This window comes from Aethalodelphis obliquidens, unplaced genomic scaffold (genome assembly GCF_003676395.1).
Source record: "Aethalodelphis obliquidens isolate GAN/ISIS:26980383/991018 unplaced genomic scaffold, ASM367639v1 scaffold43, whole genome shotgun sequence".
Taxonomy (NCBI): domain Eukaryota; kingdom Metazoa; phylum Chordata; class Mammalia; order Artiodactyla; family Delphinidae; genus Aethalodelphis; species Aethalodelphis obliquidens.
The window spans coordinates 12,941,402-12,967,649 of record NW_020837987.1 but is presented as its reverse complement, the minus strand read 5'-3'; the positions used below and the strand labels follow the sequence as shown (position 1 = coordinate 12,967,649).

Below are 26,248 nucleotides of genomic sequence, written 5' to 3'. Positions count from 1 at the left end.
TCTCTAGGTCCATCTATGTTGCTGCAAATGGCATTATTTTGTTCTTTTTTACTGCTGAGTAATATCCATTGTATATATGTACCACATCTTCTTTATCCATTCCTCCGTTGATGGACATTTAGGTTGCTTTTTCCTTACAACAATCTTATGATGGAGGTACTCTTACGCTCAATTTACAGATGAGGAAACTAGGGCTCATGGAGCTTAAGTGACTTGCCCAAGGTCATGTGGCTGTTAAGTGGCCAAGAAAAAAACCCCCATACAGGTGTGTTTGAATTCCAAGTCCACACTCTATCCGCCATGCATGTTGCCATCTCATAATTGTGATTCCTCCTCGTTCATTCTCAGGAATTAAACACCACCAAGAGCTCTCTCCTCCTTGACTCCTTACACGGCCTTGCTTGTCTAGAGAGTAGCTCTTGGCCGAGACCTGGTAGTGGAGAGCCATGGACCAGTGCAGCCTGGGGGACAAGGGCACCCTTCCATCTGAGATGCACCTCCCTTCGTTTCCCGAGAGCCAGGCGCTCAAATGCAGTGACACCCTCAACCGGGATCTGGGGCCCGGCTCACGAGACCTGCTATACGACGGCCTGAGCTGCTTGGACCTAGACCCCAGCCTCCCGATGCCCGATGCGCCCAGCGAGGTGCTGGAGGACAACTTGGATGCCCTGTCTGTGTATTCAGGGAAGGACAGTGACTCCATGAAGCTGCTGCAGGAGTATGCAGATCCAGAATCTCAGACTTCCTTACAAGGTGAGGCTGTCCACCCGGGTCCCTGGCCTGGCGGGCTGTTTAAGAGTTCCTGTGGCTGGTGAGGGGTTGAGTGTACCCGGAATGGTTAAGAACATTTTTCTCTTCCACGGGCGAATAGGGAACAGTCACTTTTTTCCTACTTGGAAATTGTTCCCAACTTCCTAGTCAAGGAAACTGAACACTGATCCTGGGGAATAACGTTGAGAAACTTGGATGTTTGGGGGTATCCTAATCTCGTGTGTGGTGTGGGCAGACCTTTGAGTTGATGGGACACTTTCCCATCCATCACCACATCTCAGAGGCTCCTTTCGCCTCTGAGATGTCCAGAATGACCCAGTATCCTGTCCACCTGCTCCTTGGTTGTCTAACCTACCTAAGCCTCATTGTCTCCATCTGTAAAGTGGGGGACAATAATACCCACTCTGCTTCCCCCCCAGAGTGACAGCAGTAAGAAGCAAAAGAAGAAATGAAAGTAAAAGCACTTTGCAGGCTGTGAAGCACTGGACAGATGGTAGTGGTTTTTACCAATACTGTTAGAATACCTTCCGACAGTCCATTGATGCAGTTCTAAGTCTTTCTCTTCCACAGCGGAGGAGCAAAGGGAGAACTAATGGAATAGTCAAAGACCTTGGTTAAATCACCTTTTGGTTTACCTTCAGACTTCCGCCATAGGATAAAGTTGATTTTTGTTTTTAACCCACTTCATGGGTTCTTGGGTAAGTTGCTTAGACGAGTTGACTAAGAGCTCTTTGATATTTATAATCACACCACACGCGTGGAAGGCCACATCCGGAACAGCCCTGCAGAACAAATGTCAATGTTAATTGGGATCAGCAGCTCAAGAAATGTCCTGCATACTCGCTAGAATGAAAAACTACTGAGGCCCGCACTCCACACAATGTAGACAAGCCATTAGCCTTGTCCCCGTGTTGGAACCATGGCTAAATGTGAAATCCTAGAAACCAAGGACATCCTTGGTATCGCAGATGCTGGGCGAGGCCTGGCTACAGTAATTAAGGTTCTCAACCTGAACCACAGAAATTACCTAAAAATGCTGCTAGGGTGAGTACGTGTGCGTTTTGCTGGGCAGAGAAACTGCGATTTTTCACCAGATTTTCATATGGGTCTGTGTCCCCCAGCGAATGTTACAAAACATTAATCTAGTTCAATTTTTCCTAATTTGTTTTAAACGTGAGGATTTTTTTTTTTTGGTTACCTTATTAAAAAAAATCCACTGAACGTTAAATTTTAACTCTTTACACTTCTCTAACTTAAATTCAGATTCATACAAATGGATATGCTTATATTTTTTAATTAGAAAAGTAATACATATTTATATAGAAAACTTAGAAAATAAAGAAAAGTAATAACAAGAAAAATCCCCACCATGGCTCCCACACGTGGATTTTTAAAAAACGTAGGTGAAGCCACTAGGGTACACATGGTTTTGCAGAGATGTATTAAGTGTCTAATTCATTTGAAGTTTCTAAAACTTACTGTGTCTGCTTTCTTATATGAAGGTAGACTATTCGGTTGTCATTGTGATGGTTATTCCATTGTATTGTCGGACCATATTCTTGCCTGATAGGCTGTTACAGTGGATCCGTGAATAACTTTTCCATTGAGTTTTCTCTTGGATGAGTTCTTCGCACATCTTCCTCCCTGTAGGCTCGCTGGTCGGAGAACACACACACTTTTAGAGCTTGTGCACATGCTTTCTGGGAGGAGCAAGTGGCTTCCCGGGCCAGTGACTCAGTGTGCCTGTTTTTCAGTGTCCCTGCCAATTTTTTTTTTTTTCTTTTTTTGCGGTACGCGGGCCTCTCACTGTTGTGGTCTCTCCCGTTGCGGAGCACAGGCTCCGGACGCGCAGGCTCAGCGGCCATGGCTCACGGGCCCAGCCGCTCCGTGGCATGTGGGATCTTCCCAGACCGGGGCACGAACCCGTGTCCCCTGCATCGGCAGGCGGACTCCCAACCACTACGCCACCAGGGAAGCCCCCTGCCAATTTTTTTTAAACCACATTTTGTTCTCTAGTTTAACAGTTGCTTTAATGAGCATTTTATTTATTTATTTATTTTTAGAGAAAAACTTCTGTTTATTTATTAGGCTGCGTAGGGTCTTCGTTGCTGCACACGGGCTTTCTCTATTTGTGGCGAGCGGGGGCTACTCTTTGTTGCGGTGCGTGGGCTCTTCATCGCGGTGACTTCTCGTTGCAGAGCACAGGCTCTAGGTGCATGGGCTTCAGTAATTGTGGCACGTGGGCTCAGTAGTTGTGGCTCGCAGGCTCTAGAGCGCAGGCTCAGTAGCTGTGGGGCACGGGCTTAGTTGCTCGGTGGCATGTGGGATCTTCCCAGACCAGGGCTCGAACCCGTGTCCCCTGCATTGGCAGGCGGATTCTTAACCACTGCGCCACCAGGGAAGTCCTAATGAGCATTTTATTTTATTTTTTTAATTTATTTTAAATACTCATCTTTTTTTTTTAAAGAATTAATTATTTATTTAGTTGCACTGGGTGTTAGTTGCGGCAGGCGGGCTCCTTAGTTGTGGCATGCGAACTCTTAGTTGCCACATGCATATGGGATCTAGTTCCCTGACCAGGGATCAAACCCAGGCCCCCTGCATTGGGAGCGCGGAGTCTTATCCACTGTGCCACCAGGGAAGTCCTCTAATGAGCATTTTAAAAGTAAGTTAGCAAGGCAAGGACTTTCCCACATGGGAGTCCTATTTTCCCTCATTGAAATTGTTAGAATCATTCGACCCCTCGACCCAGCAGTTTTTCATATGAAGAAGATGTAGACCAGGCAGGTTAAGTGACAAATGGCCAGAGACAGAGTTGGGATGAGAGTCGAGGTTCCTTTCTGCTGTGTCTCTCAAGCTACATCTCAGCCACAGAGAATTAGCATTTGGGGTCCTTTGGTGCAATATCCACGCCCTGACCCGTTGGATTCTTGGGGCCAGCCTCTGCTGCATCCTAGATGAAGGGCAGTTTCTAAACTTGCTGTCGCATGAGGCAGTCTAATCCGTCTTAAGGGGTAGAAAAATCTTCCATGATTCATCCACCCAACAGTTACTGCGTGCCTACAAGTACAAGAATGGGAATCCCAGGAGCTGGGAACACAGCAGCAAGCCTGCAGAGTTCTTAGTTCTTGTATCCACTGTCCTTACGTTTCTAGTGATTTAAAATCAGCTTCCCTATACTTTTCTTTTTGTACATCTTTTTAGTATAAATTTATTTATTTATTTTTGGCTGCGTTTGGTCTTCGTTGCTGCATGTGGGCTTTCTCTAGTTGCAGCAAGCGGGGACTACTCTTCGTTCTGGTTCATGGGCTTCTCATTGAGGTGGCTTCTCTTGTTGTGGAGCACAGGCTCTGGGCGCGTGGGCTTCAGTAGATGCGGCACGCGGGCTCAGTACTTGTGGCGCATGGGCTTAGTTGCTCCGCGGCACGTTGGGAATTTCCTGGACCAGGGCTCGAACCCATGTCCCTTGCATTGGCAGGCGGATTCTTAATCACTGCGCCACCAGGGAAGTCCCTCCCTTTACCTCTTATTCATCAAATCTAGCTCTGCCCCTTGTAGCAAGACAGAAGCAACCTGCTCCCTCCTCCACATCCTGTCCCTTCAGCTACTTGAAGACGTCTCCCTCTCCCACGTGGACATTCCCAGCCCCTTCACCTGTTCCTCTGATGACGTCATTCGTGGAAATACCTTTTATCATTTACCCAAGGAGTACAGAAACATGGAAAATTCAGATATACAGGAAAAGGAAAATTAAGTTGATCCATGATCCTACCAATCAATCCCATTCTGTTTGTTTCTATTCAAATTTATTTTTCCCTTTTAAAGACTAGATCATTCTGTTTTTCAACAGTCCTCTTGTTAGTGGCACAGCACTTAGTGGTACAGCATGAACATCCTTTCACGTTGTCGGATATTTTCCTACAGTTTTATCTTAAATGCCTGCGTCATAGACCATTGAGACCAGAATGCAGTCACCCACCTGCCCTTGTGTCAGTTATTAGGTGGTTTCTCACATTTCACCAGGAAAAACAATGCTGCAGTTAACTCACTTGCAGTTAACTGCAAGATCTCCGTTAATTTGTACAGATCTGCGTTAATTTCCTTAATTAAAAAACCCAGAGTGGAATTGGCTGGGAGAAAGGACTTAAACTTTTCTAAGATTTTGCATTGTACATTTCTGGATTGCACTTGCAAGTGTGCTGTTGATGTTACCGTCATGAAGCCCTGCCCGTCGTGTCACTCTGTCCTGGAAGCGCTCAGACTGTTGCTGTCCCTTCTCTTACCCCCCAAGTGTGGCTTCAAGGTTGGGTGCTGCCCTGGAGGGGTGCCCTGACCAGGGTCCCTTCTCCCCCTCACCTGGTGCTAAACCTGGTCGTCTCTGCGAGTGAAGCTGCTGAAGTTGGGGTTCTTGGCCAATTCCCTGAGTTGGACTCAGCTTCTGAAGTTGGTCCGAGGGTGGTAGAGTGCTTCCGCCCGGGCTCCAATGTCCCCGGATATCATAACCTGTGCTTTCTCCCTCTGTCTAGACCTGGGGCTAGGCGTGCTCAAGGTGCCCAAAGAGGCTGACAAAGGAGGCAGGGCCACGTCTGGGAGCACAAGGAAAGGAAAGCGGCAGCACAGTTCCCCTCAGAACCCACTCCTGGACTGCAGCCTCTGTGGGAAGGTGTTCAGCAGTGCCAGTTCTCTCAGCAAGCACTACCTGACGCACAGCCAGGAAAGGAGACACGTGTGCAAAATCTGCAGCAAGGCCTTTAAGCGTCAGGACCACCTGTATGTAGGAGTCTGGTCAGGACGTCTGTTTAGGGGGCTACTGGGGGCTGGGCGTGTTCCTGGTTCTTTTGCATCCCCTCCCATCCACCTGCACCGCCCCCCACCGTCGGGTGTCCCAGGTGTGTGCGACCTGTGCTCCTCCCACGGCCAGTGTTTGGGGGCGCAGGGCCTACACTGCCCTGGACAGCCCGCCCTCCCCAGCCTCCAAATTCACTCCAGTGAGGAGAGCGCTGCTGCGATTTGCAGACAGGACTCTTATGCTTTAAAAACACACTCCAGAGGCAATTTTGTCACAGAGGGAGTTGGGCTAACTCTGTAGAGAAATTTTCAGAGTCCCTGGTAGGTGTCTGAGCAGAACAGATATGCACTCCATGAGGAATATATGTTGGGAGAACACCAGGGCGTGAGGGGTTCTGAAATGCCTGTTTCTAGAACATGGCAATGGAGTGTTCACTCTTTCTTTTCCCTTTTTAATTCCCCCTTTTTTTAACTCGATTTTTTTTTTTTAACTTGACTTTAAAAGGCAATCTCAGTATAAGAGTTAGGAGCAGAATTCTGTTTGTTCTTCATGTCTTAGAAATAATAAGCTTTTCTTGCTGCTGAGGGAAGAGAGACAGACTTTCAAACCAAGAGACTTGTAAGTGGGAGAGGACGATCCCTTGCATTTTTACAGCTCGCCCAGCCTTTACTGAGGGCTTCGATGAATCCCGCTTTCATTTCATCCTCTCCCCTCTCCCCATTAAGAATGGGAAATGATTTACTCCTGTCACAAGCTGGTAACAGTTAGGGCTAGAAAGCGGGTCTCCGGATCCCCTCTCTGCTGCTTCCCTCAGATGGAGGCCAACGGTCCACATTTGGGAAAGGGTTTTATTATTTATTGGGCCACGTTGATTAGAACCATCCGGAGTAGGATTGTTGGGAACCCAGAGGGTGATTTACCCATTTGTTTATATTTATAATATATTAATGTAGATATAAGTATGATGTAAATATAATACATACTTGCATTCTTTTATATTTGCAGAAATTATAGGCAAATTTGGTGGTTTTTTTTTTTTTTTTTTTTTTTTTTTTTTGCTGTGGGGCTCCCAGGTAGCTGTCTAGAGGAATCCTATGGGAAGGCAAAGACTCCTTTGTTCAAGGAAGGATCATCCCCAAGTTAGCATTTCCTCAAGTGCGTTCTCAGAACTCTGGTTCTCTGGTTCTTGGGGATGCTAAAAGGGGCTATTTAAAAAAATGGTTTTGTGGGCAAATGAGTTTGAGAGACATGGAAATTTAAACAGATATCTCTTTATCTACTCTGTGGCTTTTCAGTTGGCTACTATGAACCTACAAGAAGTAAACAGTGTTTTTTCAAAACTTATTTGCCAGCTGAGCCCAAGTCCTCAGGGAGCAACTCTGGAGACTAGTGTTCCTTAGGAACCCACTTTGGGGAACTCCGACTTGGCTCCCACTGATTTTTTTAATCTCAGATTAGGGGTTTGCTTAAGGGTGAGGGAAAGAGCTCCCCCTTCCAGATGGCTTTGACTGTAGCAGGGGTCTTTCCTCATAGGGTCTGAGCACAGTTTCTGAGTTGCGATGCTGCTGCCCCCTGGGGACACGCCTGGGTTCCTGCAGTGGGTGACCCACGCCGAGACACCCGCTAACTTCCTCCTCATGTGATTCCAGGACGGGGCACATGCTCACCCACCAGAAGACCAAGCCCTTTGTGTGCACTGAGCAGGGCTGCAGCAAGAGCTACTGCGACTACCGCTCCCTGCGCCGGCACTACGAGGTCCAGCACGGCCTGTGCATCCTCAAGGAGGCCCCCCCGGAGGAGGAGGCCTGCAGGAACTCACCCCACGCGCACGAGGTGGCCAGCCAGCCTGCACCCGCAAGCCTGTGGTCCCTGGTGCCCCCGGAAACCCCATCCCCCAGCTCCCTGTTGCCCAACCGAGACCTCCTGCGCTGTATCATGAACAGCATCGTCCAGCAGAAGATCCCTCCTTCCGGGCCAGCCCCGGGAGGGCCTTCACACAGCGGCGAAGGGAGTAACACGGCCTGTTCCTGCCTGCCCTCATCAGGGTCCTCCTTCTGCGGCCCAGCCAGCACCCCGGCGGCCCCAGGAGCCCTGGGCACTGAGGTTCCCGAGGAGCCCTGGCCTCCACGGAAGGAGCCTGCGATGGACGTGTTAACAGCCGTCCACTCGCGGGCAGCGGAGAACAGCGGCCCTGACCCAGCCGAACCGGAGCTGCCGCTGCTCCAGCCCCCATCATCCCTGGAGGGCTGGCCCGAGGGCGCTCCCCTGCCCACGTGCCTGCCTCTGTTCCGTGGCCAGACTGTCCCCACCAGTTCCCAGCCATTAAGCCACAGTTTCCAGTGGCTCCGAAACCTGTCGGGCTGCCCTAAGAGCAAAGGAAACAGTATGTTTGTTGTCCACAAGCCCTCTGCAGTGCCGTCCCGGGAGGGCTCCGAGCCTGGCCCCGGGCTCAGCAGCGACTCCCCTGCGGGGGAGCCCTCACCCAGCCGGGGCACCAGTCCGGAGGACACGCCGCCCTTCCCTCCCACGCTCCTGAAGGCACCGGAGGAAGCCTCGGGTGACCCCAGATATGCCGGCACCAGCGGGGAAGACGACTCCTCGGCTTCCAAGAAGAGCAAGTTTGACTGCAACTCCTTCTCGTGGCAGAACCCTGGTGAGTCTGGCCCCCAGGACGGCCTGAAGCCCAGCGGCCTCCCGTCGGATGCCACGCCGCTCTTGCGGCAGCTGTTCCTGAAGTCTCAGGAGTCTCTGGTGAGCCACGAGCAGATGCAGGTGTTCCAGATGATCACCAAGTCCCAGCGGATCTTCTCCCACACCCAGGTGACCGCCGCCTCCTCCAAGCTTCCCACGCCCGACGGCAAGCAAGTTGCCCTGAAGTCACTGCAGGGGCTGTGGCCACAGCAGCCCCCGCCTATGGCGCCCACTGTTGACTCTCTCCATGCTGGCCCCGTGAACCCTGAGTCAGAGGGATCCCTAGCCTGCAGGAGAAAATCCACACCCGCTTTCCCCACAGAGGCCTCCCCCAGCAGCGTGAGCCAGGATACAAAGGGAAGACCAAAAGTGGCTGCCGCTCCACCTGCCCTCACAGCGTCATCCCTGGACCCGCCTGGGAACCCAGACATCTCCTCTCTGGCCAAGCAGTTGAGATCCTCGAAAGGGACCTTGGACCTGGGGGACATCTTCTCCCCCGGGGGCCTGCGTCAGACCCAGTTAGGAGGGGAGGAACCATCCAGAGCCCGCCTCCCAGGGAAGCAGGCCCAGGCTGAGAGTGGCATGGCTTCCGGGGCCACGAAAGGTGAAAAGGGCCCAGCCTGCTCCCGGGGCGGAGGCTACAGGCTCTCCTCTGGCAACTCCAGGGCCCAGCGCTTTTCAGGCTTCCGGAAGGAGAAGGTGAAAATGGATATGCGCTGTGCGGCTTCTCCAAGCCAGGTAGCCATGGCTTCCTTCTCGTCATCGGCCGGGCCTCCAGCGGATCGCCCCTGGGACTCCAAGTCCAAGCTGACGATATTCAACAGGAGCCAGGTACCAGGGCCCTCTCACTGGACCTGACCGTGCAGGAGGCAGAGTCTCGTCCTTACCTGTTTCCGTGTTTCTAACTTGTCCAGGCACTGTATTTGACCTCAGCAAATCCTCAGATGCAGTTTGTTTACAGAGGGCGGAATGAAGGTCCAGAGAAGTGATGGTTCCTCCCATCACCCTCAGCCCTGCAACACACACACAGACAAAACAGAACAGGGTTTTAGAGTTGTCAGAGACACTTTGTGTCATGCTTCTTCACTAAACTTTTTCTATTTGCTTCCTTTCTGCCTTTCGCTTCCTTTTGGATTTGCCTCCTTCACTTCTTCAGAGAATGTAAAGGCAGAGCTCCTTTGCCCTTGACATTCATACGTGAAATGCTATGTCTTTTCTGGCTGTGAATCACAGGTCCACAAGTCCGACTTGGCCCCTGCTGCAGGCCTGGCGCCAGTCTGTCCTTGTGGAGCAGCTTGGGTCCTCCCACATCGTGCCCACGAGGTCCTGGGCGCAGAGAGCTTGGCCAGTTCTCTTCGTGATGTTCCGAGGTCCAGCATCCTTCCTGTTACACCACAGCTACCTCCTCCTCTTTTTTTTTTTTTTTTTAACAGCTTTAATATTCACGTACCATCTAATTCACCACTTTGAAGTGTACCATCCAGTGGTTTTTAGTATGTTTACAAGGTCATGCACCCATCGCCACTCTTTGCCAAAACCCTTTCATCACCGCAAAAAGAAACCCCACACCTTTGGTTGTCACCTGCAATCTCTCCATCCCTCCCAGCCCCTGGCAAGCATGCATCTACCTTCCGTCTCCATGGATTGGCCTCTTCTGGACACTTCACGTGATTGGAATCATAACGCTACATGGCCTTTTGTGTCTTTTGCTTCTTTCACTTAACAGGATGTTCTCAAAGTTCATCTGTGTTGAAGCATGGATCAGAACTTCATTCCTTTTTATTGCTAAGTAATTTGTCCATTGCATGGATACACCGTATTTCATTTACCCAGTTCATCAGCTGGTAGATATTTGGGTGGTTTTCACTTCTTGTCCATTGTGATAATGCTGCTATGAACATTTGGGTACAGATTATTGTTTAGACATATGTTTTCATTTCTCTTGGGAAATACCTAGGAGGGGAATTGCTGGGCTGTAGGGTAATTCTATTTGAGGGAGTGCCAGACTTTTCCAAAAAGCTGTGCTGTTTTATATTCCTACCCAGAGTGTATGAGGCCTCCAGTTTCTCTGCATCCTCACCAACACTTGTTATTGTCCAGTTGGTTCTTTTTATTACAGCCACCTTAGTGGGTGGGAAATGATAATCTTATTATGGTTTAATTTGCATTTCCCCGATGGCTAATAATCCTGAGCACCTTTTAATTTGTTTATTGGCCATTTGTGTATCCTCTTTGGATAAGTGTCTATTCAGAGTCTTTGCCCATTTTTAAATTGGGTTGTGTTTTTATTATTGAGCTGTGAGAGTTCATTATGTATTATAGACACATAAATATACATAGTCCCTTATCAGATACATGATTTGCAACTTTTTTCTCTTATTCTGTCTTTTCACTTCTTGATGATGTCCTTTGAAGCACAGAAGTTGTAAGTTTTGATGAAGTCCAATACGTTCTGTCTTTTGTTTGGTTTTGGAGTCATCCAAGAAACCACTGCCTACTCCAGGGTCACCAAGAATTACACCTGTGTTTTCTTCCAAGTCTTATAGTTTTCACTCTTGCATCTCATTTCTGATATGTTGACTCAGATGTATTTTCGTCTTCAGGGTGGAAATATCTACCGGCTCCCCGACCCGATGAAGGAGGAGAACGTGGCAGGTGGCTGGTAAGTTCAGAAGCCCCTCGGGAGTCCTCTGGTGGCTTTGATGTGCTGGCTGTGGGGGAGCGAGCTCTGGATGCTTCACTCCTGAAGGGGCGAGCACCAGGCCACGGAGAACCGGGGGCATCATCTCCATTTCTTAGGGTTCGTCCAGAGCTGTCAGAGGATCAGTGTTTGGGGACAGAGTCCCATTCTCCCTTTTTTCCCCACAGTAACCAGCACAATGGCGGTCCCACAGACTGGGCAGAGCCAAGGAGCACTTACGTCTGCAAGAATTGCAGCCAGATGTTTTATACAGAGAAAGGGCTGAGCAGCCACATGTGTTTTCACAGCGACCAGTGGCCGTCACCTCGAGGGAAGCAGGAGCCGCAGGTGAAGGGGCGCGAAGCTGCCATTCATCTCAGGATGGAGCCGTCCTCCTGCGGGGAGCCTGGCTGGGGGCCAGGAGTCAGGGCTCTGCTGCTCTGGAGGGGCCCCTTGCTCCCTACCTATTGTGTCTCTTAAAGGGCTGGCTCTTCTCTGTGTGTAGGTGTGTGGCATGGAGTTTTGCAAGCCACCAAGACAGGTGCTGAGGCCGGAGGGCGACAGGCAGAGTCCCCCGGGAGCCAGGAAGTCCTTGGACAACATGACCGCAGCCCCTTTGGTGGTCCCTGTGTCGGTGCCTGTGGCTCCAGCGAACCATCCCCCGGGGAGCAAGGTGGGTGCACTTCCTTCCAGCTGCTTTCCACCTGCCAGTGGGAGCTGTGAGAAAAGCCCCCAAATCCTGACTCCAGAAGAGCTTGGTTTGCGTGTTCATTCATCCATTCAACCTGCAGTGAACTTCCTTTGTGTCTGGCCCTGTGCTGGGCAGGGCTGGGGACACTGCAGCGACCACAACAGGCCTGCCCCCGTCTCCTGGGGCTTCCAGCCCAGCGGAGTAGATAGACCCATCCCCGGACACTGACGACCCAGAACGGGCCGGGCTGGGAGAGGGAGCTGTGGGAGCCCCGGGGGCACCAGAGACCCTGCCTGAGGAAGCGGGTGTTGCAGCTGAGAGCTGGAGGATGAGGAGGGGTAAGATGGGCAGAGAGGAGGGGAGATTGCGTGGAGGTAAGAGAGAGTGTAGCAAGCTCAAGCCATCGTCTCTTCAGCCTGTGCTGGAAGACCCCACCTGGAGAAGTTCATGCTGGACTCGGGGACGGGGTGCATGGAGCCCACTGTTGGTCTCGCAGGAGCTGCTGTCATTTTGAGGAGAACAGGTTTTCCTTTTGTCATGCTGTTGCACCCGTCTGGCCCCCACACTTTAAGTGCCAGTCACTTTAACAACGGACATGAGTTTCCAAAATGGTCTGAGTGAGGGCCTCTCCTTGGGGGGTGTGGGTGCCTGAGAAGGCTCCAGCGTCAGAGGTCGCCCGGCTTAGGGTCTGGAGTCTGGCTCAGGCGTGGTGGCCCTGCCCGGCTTCCTGCGCTGAGGACTCTGCTGGGTGTGCGTCTGGCTGGTCAGTACCCTTTCCCACTCTCAGGCCATCTTGAGGACTGAGCTGTGGGGCCGGTGACCTCAGGTGACCCCCGTGGTTCTGAAGTCTCTTCTTCTCCAGGGACAGGAGAAGGACGGGGAAGAGAGAGACAGCAAGGAGAGCAGGCAACACAGGAAGCGGAAGAAGCTCCCCCGGCCCAAGGCACTGCTCATCCCTCCTCCGCCCTCCATGTCTGGGGAGCCGGGCCCGGGAGGATGCCGCCAGAGCTGCCTGCGCTCGCCCGTGTTCCTGGTGGACTGCCTCCTGAAGGGACTGTCCCAGTGCCCTCCCTACACGCCGCCCCCAATGCTCAGCCCCATCCGGGAGGGCTCTGGGCTGTATTTCAACACCCTCTGCTCCGCATCTGCTCAGGCCCGTCCCGACAGGCTCATCAGCGCCATGCTTGGTGAGTGAGGTTGATCACCCCACGACGGGCCTGCGGGGGGCCAGACCCCCGCCCCCCGTAGAATCTGGTCCAGCCATTCTTTCTGCCCTACGCCTGGGTCTGGTCTGGGGGTCCCGTTGCTGTTCAGAACTATCCCAGGACCATCTGGGACCAGCAGCCTTCTAGGTGCTTATAATTTTGTAGCCAGAAAGAAAATAGACGCCATTTAGCTTAACCACCCTTCTGCCTGCCCTTTCGAGTAATTTTTTAAACAGCTTTATTGAGATATAATTCACACGCCATATGAATCACCCATTTAAAGTGTACAGTGTTTTTTTTAGTGTATTCTTAGGATTGTACACCCATCCCACAATCTAATTCTAGAGCATTTTCATCACCCCAGAAGATTATATCCACGAGCGGTTACACACAGGCCCTGTAGCCCCCAACTCCTCAGCCCTGGGCAACCACCCGCCTACCAACCTACTTTTTCTATGGGTCTCCCTATTCTGGACATTTCATATAATTGGAATCATACAATATGTGATATTCTGTGTCTAGTTTGTTCACTTAGAATAATGTTTTCAAGGTTCATCCATGTTGTAGTATGCATCAGTGCTTCATTTCTTTTCATGGATGAATGATATTCCATTCTCTGGATAGACGACATTTTATTTATCCATTCATCAGTTGACGAGCATTTGGGTTGTTTTCATCCCTTGGCTATTGCAAATAGTGCTGTCAAGAACATTTATGTATAAGTTTTTGTTGGACATAAGTCCTCATTTCTCTTGGGTATATACCTCAGAGTGGAATTGCTGGGTCGAAGGGTAACTATGTTTAACCGTTTAAGGAACTGCCAGACTGTTTTCCAAAATGGCCGGGTCATTTTAAATTTCCACCAGCGTTGTATGAAAGTTCCAGTTTCTCCACATCCTTGCTAACACTTCTTATCTGTCTTTTTTATTATAACCATCCTAGTGGGTGTAAAGTGGTAGCTCATTGTGGGGTTTTATTTTGTTTGTTTGTTTGTTTGTTTTGCGGTACGCGGGCCTCTCACTGTTGTGGCCTCTCCCGTTGCGGAGCACAGGCTCCGGACGCGCAGGCTCAGCGGCCATGGCTCACGGGCCCAGCCGCTCCGCGGCATGTGGGATCCTCCCGGACCGGGGCACAAACCTGTGTCCCCTGCATCGGCAGGCGACTCTCAACCGCTGCACCGCCAGGGAAGCCCTGTCTTGGTACCTTTATGGAAAATCAGTTGACCATAAATGATTTGAGACTTTTCTTCTTTTTTAATACAGACATTTTACAGCTATAGATTTCCTTCTGAACATTGCTTTAGCTACATTTTGTAAGTTTTAGTATGTTGTGTTTTTATATTCATTCAGCTAAAGTATTTTCTAATTTATCATTCCACTTCTTGTTTAATACACTGATTATTAAGGAATGTATTGCTTAATTTTCACATATTTGTGAATTTTCCAAATTGCTGCCTTTTATTGATTTGTAATCTAATTCTCTTGTGGTCAGAGAACATACTTTGTTTCTTTTAAAATTTAATTTATTCAATTTATTTTTATTTTTTTGGCTGTGCTGTGCGGTTTGCAGGATTTTAGTTCCCCCACCAGGGCTCAAACCCATGCCCCCTGCAGTGGAAGCGTGGAGTCCTAACGACTGGACCGCCAGGGAATTCCCTTAAATTTATTTTAAAATTTAAAATTTATTGAGGCATGTTATATGGGCTAGAATACGGTCTGTCTTGAAGAATGTTCCATGTGAATTTGAGAAGAATGTATTCTACTGATGTTTGGTGGAATGCTGTATTTTGTCTGTTTTGTCTAGTTAGTTTCAATTTCCTTGTTCATCTTCTGCCTAGTTGCCCTATCCACTGTTGAAAGTATTGAAATCTCCAACTATTATTTTTTAATGTTTTATTTCATCCTTCAGTTCTGTCGTTTGTTGCTTTGTGTATTTTGGGGCTCTGTTTTTAGGTGTGTATATGTTTGTAATTGTCACATCTTCCTCATGGCTTGACCTTTTATCATTATGATGTGATTGTGATATCATTTGTCATTATTACAATAATTTTATCATTATCTCTAGTAATATTTTTTGTTTTAAAGTCTAATGTGCCTGACATTAGTATAGCCATTCCATTCTCTTTTATGGTTGTTGTTTGCTTGGTATGTATTTTTCTCTTCTTTTACTTTCAGCCTATTTGTGTCTTTGAAAATAAAGCATGTTACCTATAGACACCATTAGTTGGATCATGTGTTTTTTTTATCCAGTCTTACAAACTCTGCCTTTTGATTGGTTTGTTTAATCCATTCTTGTTTAATGTTATATTGATATGGTTGGATTTACATCTGCCATTTTGCTTTTTATTTTCTATATGTTACATGTCTTTTTCTCCCTCTGTTCCTCCTTTCCTGCTTTCTTTTGTATTAAGTATTTTCTAGTGTAACATTTTAATTCCTTAATTTTTCACTTTTTCATTTCTTAGTGGTTGCTCTAGGACTTAAAATATATGTCTTATCAGAATCTGTTAGGTTGTGTAATAACTCATTAACAATGAAATATAGAAACACTGCCCCTATCTAGCTCTATTCTTTCTAACTCTTTTGCTATTATATGTGAGAGACCCAGTAATACCTTACTGGTCATGTTTACTGCTTTATATAATTTTATTTCGTGTAAAAAACCTGAGAGAATAAAGGAAAGCAAGCATGATTTATAGAGGTTGTTGTATTAACCTTCTTATTTACCATTTCTGATCTCTTCATTTATTCTTGTGGATTTGAGTTACTGTCTGAGGTGATATTCCTTTACTCCAATGCAGCTGTGCTCCTTGTGCAGTTACTGTCACATATATCATATTTCTGTATGTTACAGGCCCACAATACATATTGTTTTATGCAGTTGTTTTTTAAGGCACTTAAGAAAAGAAATATGCAATCATACTGAGTTTTATAGTTACCCAGATTTACTAGTGCTTCGCTTTTTTTTTTTTTTTTTGGTTTGAATTCAAGTTACCATCTGATGTCATTTGCTTTCAATCTGAAGAACTTTCTCTAGTATTTATTTTTATTAGGGATATATAATTCACATACCATACAATTCATCCCTTTAAAGTATATAATTTAATGGTTTTTAGTATATTCACAGAGCTGTGCAACCATCACTACCATCAGTTTTCAGAAATTTTCATCATCCCCAAAAGAAGCCCTGTACTTATTAGCAGTCCCTCCTTTCCATCCTCCCCACCCCCAGCCGTGGGTAACGACTAATCTACTTTGTCTCTATCGATTTGGCTATTCTGCGTATTTCGTATGAGTGGAATCATACAGTATGTGGTCCTTTATGAATACCTCCTTTTAGTTAGCATGATGTTTTTAGGTTTCATCCATGTTGCAGTATGTATCAGTACTTTGTTCCTTTTTGCGGCTGAAGAATATTTCACCTTTAATATTTCTTGTAAGACAGGTCTGCCAGCAACAGATATTCTCAGTTTTTATTTATCTGGGATTGTCTTTATTTTACCTTCATTTTTGAAAGATAATTTGCTGAATATAAGATACTTGGTTGACCCTTTTTTACTTTCAGTAATTTGAATATATTATCCCATTGCCTTGTGACCTACATCGTTTCTGTTAAGTTAGCTGTTAATCTTACTGTAGTGCTCTTGTATGTAACAAATTGTTTTTCCCTTTTTGCTTTCAAGATCTTATCTTTATTTTTGCTTTCAACATTTTGCCTATGTTATGTCTGGATGTAGAGCTCTTTGTGTTGAACCTTTCTTGGAGTTTATAGAGTTTGCTGGATATACATATTGTTTTTCATCAAATTTGGGAAATTTTCAGCCATTAATACTTTAAATATTCTGTCCCTTTCTCCCCTCTTTCTGGTACTTCCACTACATATATATTGTTGCATTTAATGACATCTCACATTTCTCTGAGGCTCTCTTCACTTGCCTACAGTTTTTTCTCTCTGTTCTTCAGATTTCATAGTCTCCATTGTTCTATCTTCAGGTTTGCTGATCGTTTCTTCTGCCAGCTCAGATCTACTGTTGAGCCTTATTTTGGTTATTGTAGTTTTTTAACCCCAGAATTATTTCCATTTGGTTCTTTTTTTTTTTTTTTTTTGGCTGCATCGCACAGCATGCAGAATCTTAGTTCCTCGACTAGGGATCGAACCCGTGCCCCCTGCAGTGGAAGCGCGGAGCCTTAACCACTGGACCGCCAGGGAAGTCCACATTTGTTTCTTTTTAAAAAATAATCTCCATCTCTTAATGGCATTTTCTCTTTGATGAGAAATTTTTATTTTATCCTACTTTAATCCTTTAAGCATGGGAGCCGGGGGAAGAAGCAGCCCCCATCTCCTTGGCTGCACCTACCTGGGTAGAGCTTCCGTTACAAAGAGCTGGGGGCCAGGTGGGTAAGGGAGTGGGCCATGGCTCCGGTGCCACAGACTCTCACTGTTCTTACCAAGGTTTAGTAGATTTTCCTAAATGAGTATTTCTTAAAATGCTGTATGCCTTTAGGACAACTTGCAGAGACTTTAGCTTACTGTTCTTTTTTTTTTTTTAATTATTTTTATCAGTAAATTTGTTGTTTTGCCAAGTTCCTTACTCTACTTTTTCAGAAGTCTTATCCCCTTCCATGCAATCTTTTTATTTTATTTTATTGTGACGTGAACAGTTAATCTGTGATCTACCCTTTTAACAAATATTTAAGTGTGCAATACAGTATTGTTGACTATAGGTACAATGTTATACAGCAGATTTCTAGAGCTTGCTTAATTGAAACTTTATGCCCATTGATGAGTAACCTCCCATTTCCCACTCCCCCAACCCCTGGTTACCCCTATTCCACTCTTTGATTATATTGATGTGAATTCAACCACTTTAGATACGTTATATAAGTGGAGTCATGCAGTATTTCTCTTTCTGTGACTGGCTTGTTTCCCTTAGTATAATGTCCTCAGTGGTCATCCATGTTGTTGCATATTGCAGAATTTCCTTTTTTTAAGGCTAAATGGTATTTCATTGTATGTTTATATCACATTTCCTTTACGTGCTCATCTGTCAATGGACATTTAGGTTGTCTCCACATCTTGGCTATTGTGAATAGTGCTGGAGTGAACATGGGAGTGCAGATATCCTTTTGAGGTCTTGACTGTGGTTCTGTTGGATGAATACCCAGAAGTGGGTTTGCTGCAGGATATGGTAGTTCTACTTTTAACTTTTGAGGAAACTCCATACCATGCAATCTTTTTTTTTCCTAATTTTTAATTTTATATTGGAGTATAGTTGATTTACAATGTTGTGTTAGTTTCAGGTATACAGCAAAGTGATTTTGTTATACATAGTCACATATCTATTCTTTTTTAGATTCTTTTCCCATATAGGTTCTTACAGAGCATTGAGTATAGTTCCCTGTGCTATACAGTAGGTCCTTGTTGATGATCTATTTTATATACAGTAGTATGTGTATACCATGCAATCTTGAAGAGCCTGCCTTTAGCTGCTCTGGAAAGGCAGGCAGAAAGGGCCTCGTGGGGCAGTTCTAGCCAGTCCTCTTGAGGCTCTTCTTTGGGTGTTTTCCAGATCACATGGACGGCTCTTTTGGCATCTGTGTGGTGAAGGACAACACCAAGATCAGCACTGAACCGTGAGTTGGAACAGACTTAGAACCTGAGGGTCCTTCCAAAGTGGGGATGCTTTCACCCTCCGTGCATTCCAGTGTCGGTTTTTCCCAAGGGAGCCTTCATCCCGGGAAAGTCAGGTCTACATCCAGAGCCTCTCTAGGAGAGAAGTGGTGGATTTTTCCAGGTGTTTCTCCAATATTCCTTCTGTCCAGACATACCATAGTTGGATCTCTGTGGACAGAATGCCCAGCACCCTGGGGTTCTAGGTAGAATTGGTGATGCCACAATGAGACACTCTTTTATAGCCATGGGCTCTGGCTAGATGGATGTTACCTTGGATGTGGAAGCATACCAGGTATCAGCACATAACTCCTCTGTCCTACCCCAAACGCCTGAGGCCAGAAATCTGGCTATGAAGCGAACTGGAGGAAGGAAGAGAGTATCCCGCAAGAGGTCTGTGGAATACGTGCGCGTGTCTGTTGGGGTGATGGGCACTCCCGGTGTCTGAGAGATGGCCGAAGGGTTCCACAGAGCAGGGCTGTGGCCTGAGAGCAGGGCTCACCGCACATCTCTCTTTTATTTCCCATCTTGGTCACACACATATGTCTTGTATGTCCGTGTGTGTGGCCTCATTTCAGACACATCAACATAGGAAGCCGGTTTCAGGCTGAGATCCCAGAGCTCCAGGACAGATCACTGGCTGGAAGTGATGAGCATGCAGCTTCTCTGGTCTGGAAGCCATGGGGAGATGTGATGACCAACCCGGAAACGCAGGATAGAGGTGGCTGAGACTTTGGGGCCAGGTTCCCAAGGGCCCTCCTCCATCTCCAAGGGGTTTCTCCTCCCAGTTCTCACCTTGACCAAGAAGCAGTGACCCCCGGGCGGGGGTGGGGTGGGCAGAGCTGGCCTTCGGCGCAGTACTGCTTTGCTGTGCTGCAGTCCCTTGCGCCACCTCTCCTCTCACCCAGTAGCTGGCCAGGCCATCGAGAGCAGGTGCCAGGAGCAGGGTTTCTGCCCGTCCTCCTTGTCCCTCCCTTCCCTCAGCCTGCTTTTAACAGAGAGGTGAGGGAGATGGTGGCAGGAGCCCCCCGCCCCACCTGTGCTGTCGGGGAGGTTTCCTCTCTGGCACTTGCTGACCCTCTGTGCCTCCTGTCCTTCCCGTTGCCGGGCTGCCTGCTGGAAACAGTGACCGAGCTCTGCAACGTGGCCTGCTCCAGCGTGATGCCGGGCGGGGGCACCAACCTGGAGCTCGCTCTGCACTGCCTGCATGAAGCCCAGGGCAACATCCAGGTGAGGTGCAGGCGAGGGTGGGCTCAGAGGAGCTGTGAGAAGCTCCCTGCTCTCTTACGGCCAGGGGCTCTAGGCACAAGACACGTGCCTTCTACTTGGGGCTTTGCAGCTCACAAGAACCAAAGGCTGGCCACCCACCCTTCTCCCTGGTCGCTTTGGGACTGGTGGTGTCCTTGTGAATGTAGGGGAAATGCACACATACGGGGTCAATCAGTTATTTATCTGGGGTGACAGCAGAGCACCAGGGTTCCTCCAGCGTTACCTCATCTCAGTGGCACTGGGGAGGGGGTGCCTAGCAGAAGCAACTCAGGGCCTGCATTAATCTGGTTTATTTACTGAACTTTAACTTTTTGATTAAAAATGGTGTGTGAAAACCTCTGATGCAACAGAAATGCCTCTGCCTCCTCCAAGGACCCTCCTCACAATCCTGAAGTTTAGCAAAGAAAGAAGTCCAACTCTGTGTAGTGGGAGAAGAAGTCACGTCACCCGAGTTGGAGACCCAAGAGTCAGGGCTATATGGTGCTTTTTCTCAAGCTGAGATGCAGTGGCTGGCACGTGGTGGGTGCTCAGCAGAGTAATCAGCACATATTTACTGGGTCCTCCTGATACCTGGTGATGTCATGGTATCAGGCTGGGGCCAGCTCAGGGGCCCATTCTTGGTTTAATGCTCTGCTGCCACCATCTTGAAATTCTTAACAGTTTTTGAACACAGGGCCCCGTGATTCCATTTTGCGCTGGGTGCTGCAAATTGCATAGCTAGTCCTGACCGAGGTTACACTGTTGAGCAAGACAGATGCCCTCTCTTTGCAGGGCTTACATTTTAGGAGAGTGAACACATGAAATACATTTTTTTAAAGTGATAGATAATGATTAGTGCTATGAGGACCATAAAATGGGGTAGGGCAGGGGCAGTGCCACTCCAAATGCTGCTCCTTGAAGAAATAAGGAGCTTGTGCCAGAATAAGTCCACACACTGTTTCCTTCAAGTAAATCTTGCTATGAAAAAGGTAACGTCAGCTGCACTCAACAGTACACTTAGTGCTGTAGGCAATGTGTCCCAAGTGGTTCACAGCTGGTGGCCAGTCCACAGACCTACCACACTTTGAGTCGCCCTGGGGTAGGGGTGGCTTTGGGGAGGGCTGCACATATTTTCTGAATGAATGAAAGAATGAAGGCAGGCCTCTACCTCACCTTCCCTCCCTCAGAGAGTTGCCCGCCACTCCTCTCGTTCCAGGTTGCCCTGGAGACCCTCTTACTGAAAGGACCCCAGAAGCCACCGACTCACCCTCTCGCCAACTATCACTACACAGGTAACTGGAGCGTGGCTGCCCGCATGGTTTTGGCCTGGCTGAGGCCCCTGTGAGCCAGTCGGTTTCCATGGCAAGCTCTGCCTCCAGGAGTTCTCTTGGGGCCTGCACCTGCCCTCCCAGAAGGGCCCATCCTCTCTGGGGGACTCAGTGGGTGCTGTTCTCTAGTTGGATCCAACCTTCCCCTTTCCACTGGTTCCCTCATGAGCTCTGCCTGGCCAGAAGCGGGGTGCCAGGTTGGGGCGGGCTCAGGTTCCGCAGCTGAGCACGCCAGCCCTGGAGTCAGGCAACCTGGGGCCCGCGCCTGCACTTGGCAAGTCTCTTAACCAGCGGAAGCCTCAAGTTGCTGCACCCGTCAAGTGGGGAAGGTCATAGCCCCTACCTGCTACGGTTTTTGTGAGGATTGTGTGAGGTAAAGCAAGTAAGGGGCTTAGCAGAAATCTTGGCATATAATTGGCGCTCGGTGGCCTGAAAAAGGAGGGGAGTCTGCACTTCAGCCGTGGCTGCGGTCCCAGAAGGAGAAACATCCTTCCTCCTCTTGGCTGTTTCTCCAATAGGTTCGGACATCTGGACCTCCACAGAGAAGAGGCTCTTTAAGAAGGCGTTCTGTGCCCACAAGAAGGACTTCTACTTGATACACAAGACGGTAAGGCAAACATGGCAGGCTGGTGTAGACAAGGCTCCCTCACACGGCCGAGGCGCTAAAACTGCAGGGCCTGTCAGGGGCGATACTCTGCTCATGCTGTGAACAGTTGACAACTAAAATGCCATTGCTTTGAACAACCCCAAACAGTACAGAAATGAATCCCATGTTCAAAATAAAGCCCTCCAGGCCCCTCCCCACAATCCTACTTCTGATTGATAACCTGACAGGCATTTACTGCCCATATGGATTTTACACACCTGTATGCACTTTCTCAAAAAAGGATGAGATCATATATTTAATATCCTGCTGATTATTTTGCTCTTTTTTTAACTTGATGTACGCAAAATTGCACATAATCAAAGTGTAAGATTTAATGTTTTTGACATATTTATACACTTGTAAGACCATCACCATGATCAAGATAATGAAAATATCTGTCACCCCCAAAAGTTCCCTCCTGCCCCTTTGCAACCCTTCCTTCCTGCCACCCGGGTCCCTAGTCAACTCTTGTCTACTTTCTGTCACTATAAATTAGTTTGCATTTTCTAGAGGTTTATATAAATGCAATAATCATACAGCATGTGATCTTCTTTGTCTGGCTTCTTACACTCAACATAATGATTTTGAGATTCATCCATGTTGTCGTGTATACCCATAGTTCATCCCTTTATTGCTGAGGAGTATACCATTGTATGGACGGACCACCGTTCATTTAACCATCCACCTGTTGGCGGTTTCCAGTTACTGATGACTACAGATAAAGCTGCTCTGAACACTCACGTACAAGTCTTCGTACGGACATGTACTGGGTTCTTTTTTTTTTTTTGCGGGGATGGGGGTGGGATTATAAATACCTAGGAGGGGAATGAGGGTAAGTTATAGTAGATGTATGTTTAACTTTTTAAGAAACTGCCAAACTGTTTTCCAAAGTGACTGTACCACTTCCCATTCCCACCAGCAGGTTATGAAAGGTTCAGTTGCTCCACACCCTCGTCAACACTTGGTATGCTCAGTCTCTTTAATTTTAGCCATTCTAATGAGTGTACAGTAGCATCTGACTCCATTTTTCTAATGACTAATGATGCTGAGCATCTTTGTGTTTTTTTGCTATATGTGCACCTTCTCTGGTGAGCTGTGTGTTCATATCTTTTGCCTATGTTTTTATTGGAGTGACTGTGTTTTTATTGAGTTGTAGGAGTTCTTATTTTGTTCTGAACACCAGTCCTTTATCCAGATATATGCTTTGGAAATATTTTCTCCCAATATGCAATTTGTCAGTGTCCTAACAGTGTCTTTTGAAGAAAAGTTTTTAATTTTGATTAAGCATAGCTTATTAGTTTCTCTTTTATAGACTGTGCTTTTCGTGTTGTATCTAAGAAATCTTTGCCTAACCCAAAGTCACAAAGATTTTCCCCTGTGTTTTCTTCTGGAGGTTTTATAGTTTTAGGTTTTATTTCTAGATTTATGATCCATTTTAAGTTTATTTTTGTATGGGGTACGAGGTGAGTTCATTTTTTGCGTCTGGATATTTATTGTTCCAATACCTTTTGTTGGAAAGATCATACTTTCTCCACTCAGTTGGTTTTGTACCTTTGTTAAATATCAGTTGGCCATATATATATGCATCTACTTCTGGGCTCTGTATTCTGTTCCATTGATCTGTTTGTCTTTTATTAAGCTCTTCCCATACTGTCTTTATTACTGTAGCTTTATTCTAAGTCTTGAAATCAGAAAATGTTAGTCCTTCAACTTTGTTATTCTTTTTCAAAGTTATTTTTTGTATTCTAGATCCTTTTTATTTCCCTATGAATTTTAGAAATAACTTGTCAATTTCAAAATTAAAATTCCTGCTAGGAACTTGATTGGTACTGTTTTTGACTCTATAGGTCAACTGGGGAGAGTTGTTATCTTAACAATATTGAGTCTTCTGACTCGTGAACACGGTATATCTCTCTATTTAAATCTTTAATTTTTCAGCAATGTTTTAAAGTTTTTAGTGTACAGTTGTTGCATATTTTTTGTCAGATTTATTCCTAAGTACTTCTGTTTTTTATGATGTTATAAACAGTTCTTTTTTATTTCAGTTTCCAATGGTTTGTTGCTAGTATGTATAGAAATAATTGATAAGAAATATATTGATCTTGTGTTCTGAAGTGTTGCCAAACTAACTTACTAGTTTGGGTAACTTTTTTGTGGATTCCATTGGATTTTCTACATAGACAGTCATATCATCTGCAAATAAAGACACTTTTATTTCTTCCTTTCCAACCTGAATGCCTTTACTTTTTTTCTTGCCTTTTTGCACTCTAGAACCACCAGTACAGTATTGAGTAGAAGTGGTAAGAGTGGAAATCCTTGTCTTGTTCATGATATTTGAGGGAAAACCACTCCACCGTTAGCTGTAGGGATTTTGTAGGTATCATTTATCAGGTTGAAGAGAAGTTCCTTCTATTCCTATTTTGCTGAGAATTTACATCAGCAATGGACATTGGATTGTATCAAATGCTTTTTCTGCACCTATCAAGATGCTCATATGATTTCTCTTTTTTAAGTTTAATATGATGAATTACATTGATTTTAGATTGTTAAACCAACCTCACATTTCTGGGATGAGCTCCACTTAGTCATGGTATATTGTCCTTTATATATATATAGAGAGAGAGAGTTGGATTCTATTCGCTAAAGTTTTGTTGAAAATTTTTCATCTATGTTCATGAGGGACATTGGTCTGTAGCTTTCTTTCCTTGTAATATCTTTGTCTGGCTTTGGTGTCAGAGAAATGTTGAACTTATGGAATGAGTTGCGAAGTATTCCTTCCTCTTCAGTTTTTTGGAGGGCTCTGCCTAGCTGTCGCGTAAGGCTATGAGGTATCCACCACGTAAGGACACTCTGCTTTAATTAGTCCCAGTCGGTAGACATGTGGCTCCACGTGATGTCACAGTGAGCGTCCTCGCATGTACCTTTGTGTGCGTTTTCCTGGAGAGAAGCGCTCCTGGGCTAGCCTTGTTGCTCAGAGCGTGCAGAGCTTAGATGGTGTTGACTCTGGTGGCTTCTCTCTGAACTCCTTCATCCCCGGGAGGACTTTGTGATTCTCCGTCCCCTGTAGCAGAGGAGCATACCAAGCTGTAGGGGAGAGACGTTTCAGGAGGGCTTTCAAAACGTGGCAGCTGGCCCCATGGGGAGGGGATTTAGGGCGTCAAGGCCATACTCACTGCTGCTCCTGAGGCACTGTCCTTAGCCGGCTTCTGTCTTCCTCCACTAGGTACAGACAAAAACTGTAGCCCAGTGCGTTGAGTATTACTACATCTGGAAAAAAACGATGAAGTCTGACTGCGGCCGAGCCCCAGTGCCGGAAAAGAGGGCCAAGAGAGAGCCGGATGAAGCAGACAGGACCAAAGCGAAGGTAGAGGGTCTCAGGGTAGGGCTTCTGGAGTTCAGTGCGGATCTGGATGCCCAGTGCCCAGCCAAGATGGGCAGGGGTGGGGGGGTTGCACCCCACGACGTTTGTGCTCTGGACACCTGCTTCTCCCTTAGAAGGGCGGCAGGGCGGTCAGCACCCTTTCATCATCTCTGCCACCTCTGCAGGTCACTCGTAGCCCTCGGGATAGACCCAGCCACCGTCCAATCCCCGAATTAAAGAGAAAGACTGACAGGAGGGAGTCCACCCTCAACTCGAGCCCAAATGCCAGCTCGAAGCGGACCCCTGAGCTGCCGGGGAGCAGGGAGGGCCAAGGCTTCTTTCCCTGCCGGGAGTGTGAGAGGTACCGCCCTTTCCCTGGATGCTCCCACGCCACCTGCCCTCAGCCCCCTGGGGTCCCCCCCTCAGGGCTACCCGCCTCCCCCTGCTCTGACCCCTGTGTCCTCTGGTGCCTCCTCAGGGTGTTTGACAAGATCAAGAGTCGAAATGCCCACATGAAGCGGCACCGGCTTCAGGACCACGTGGAGCCCATCGTCAGGGCAAGGTGGCCCGTGGAGCCCTTCCAGCTGGAGGAGGAGGAGGAGGGCGAGCTAGGAGCTGGCATCAGCCCTCTGCAGCGGTGAAATCTGCACGGGCAGCCAGTTGGGACGGGCACCTCCAGCCCTGTCACGTCTCCTTTAGCCACTCCAAGGCACCCCTCTGCCTCCCTGGCCCCGTCACTGTCCCCACCGGGCAGCCCAGCTTGCAGACATGAAAGCCATTAGGCCACGAGCAGGCAGGGGACGCACAGTCATCTGACCGCTGTGAAGGCCCTGTCAGCTGTGCCAGAGGCTCTGTTCTCTTTAGGTTAATAGTCTCTCACCTTTCAGTTCCACTCCTTCCAGAGCAGAGAGGCTTGGGGAGGGAAAGGTTAGATCTGGGTAGTTCTTCAATCTTAGCCTCAGTTTCGGGCTTTGGTTACATTTGTTAGATAAGGCCACGATGTAGAGAATCAGTGGGAAATACCTTCAGATCTCCACCGTGTTGGGGCCCCGTACCGGGGGTTTCTCTGCCTTCGAATTCTGTCCCTAGTCTTGCCATGACTTATACATTGTTTTTTTTGTACTGTCGACTTGTAAATCTTATTAAATTGGGTTCTTAAGCAGCTGTC

General features: G+C 47.5%; 1 protein-coding gene across 1 annotated transcript; it reads left to right on the top strand.

Annotated features, from left to right (window-relative positions):
- The first annotated feature begins 399 nt into the window (after positions 1 to 399).
- ZNF541 (zinc finger protein 541) lies at positions 400 to 26,248 on the top strand. The gene is made up of 15 exons (XM_027080006.1): positions 400 to 753; positions 5,298 to 5,541; positions 7,210 to 9,082; positions 10,855 to 10,913; positions 11,120 to 11,279; positions 11,437 to 11,610; positions 12,485 to 12,809; positions 18,397 to 18,460; positions 19,076 to 19,218; positions 19,624 to 19,727; positions 20,962 to 21,037; positions 21,592 to 21,680; positions 24,943 to 25,083; positions 25,266 to 25,441; positions 25,559 to 26,248. Exons 1-15 carry the CDS (start codon positions 447 to 449, stop codon positions 25,719 to 25,721), a joined length of 4,098 nt encoding a protein of 1,365 aa, XP_026935807.1. The 5' UTR covers positions 400 to 446; the 3' UTR covers positions 25,722 to 26,248.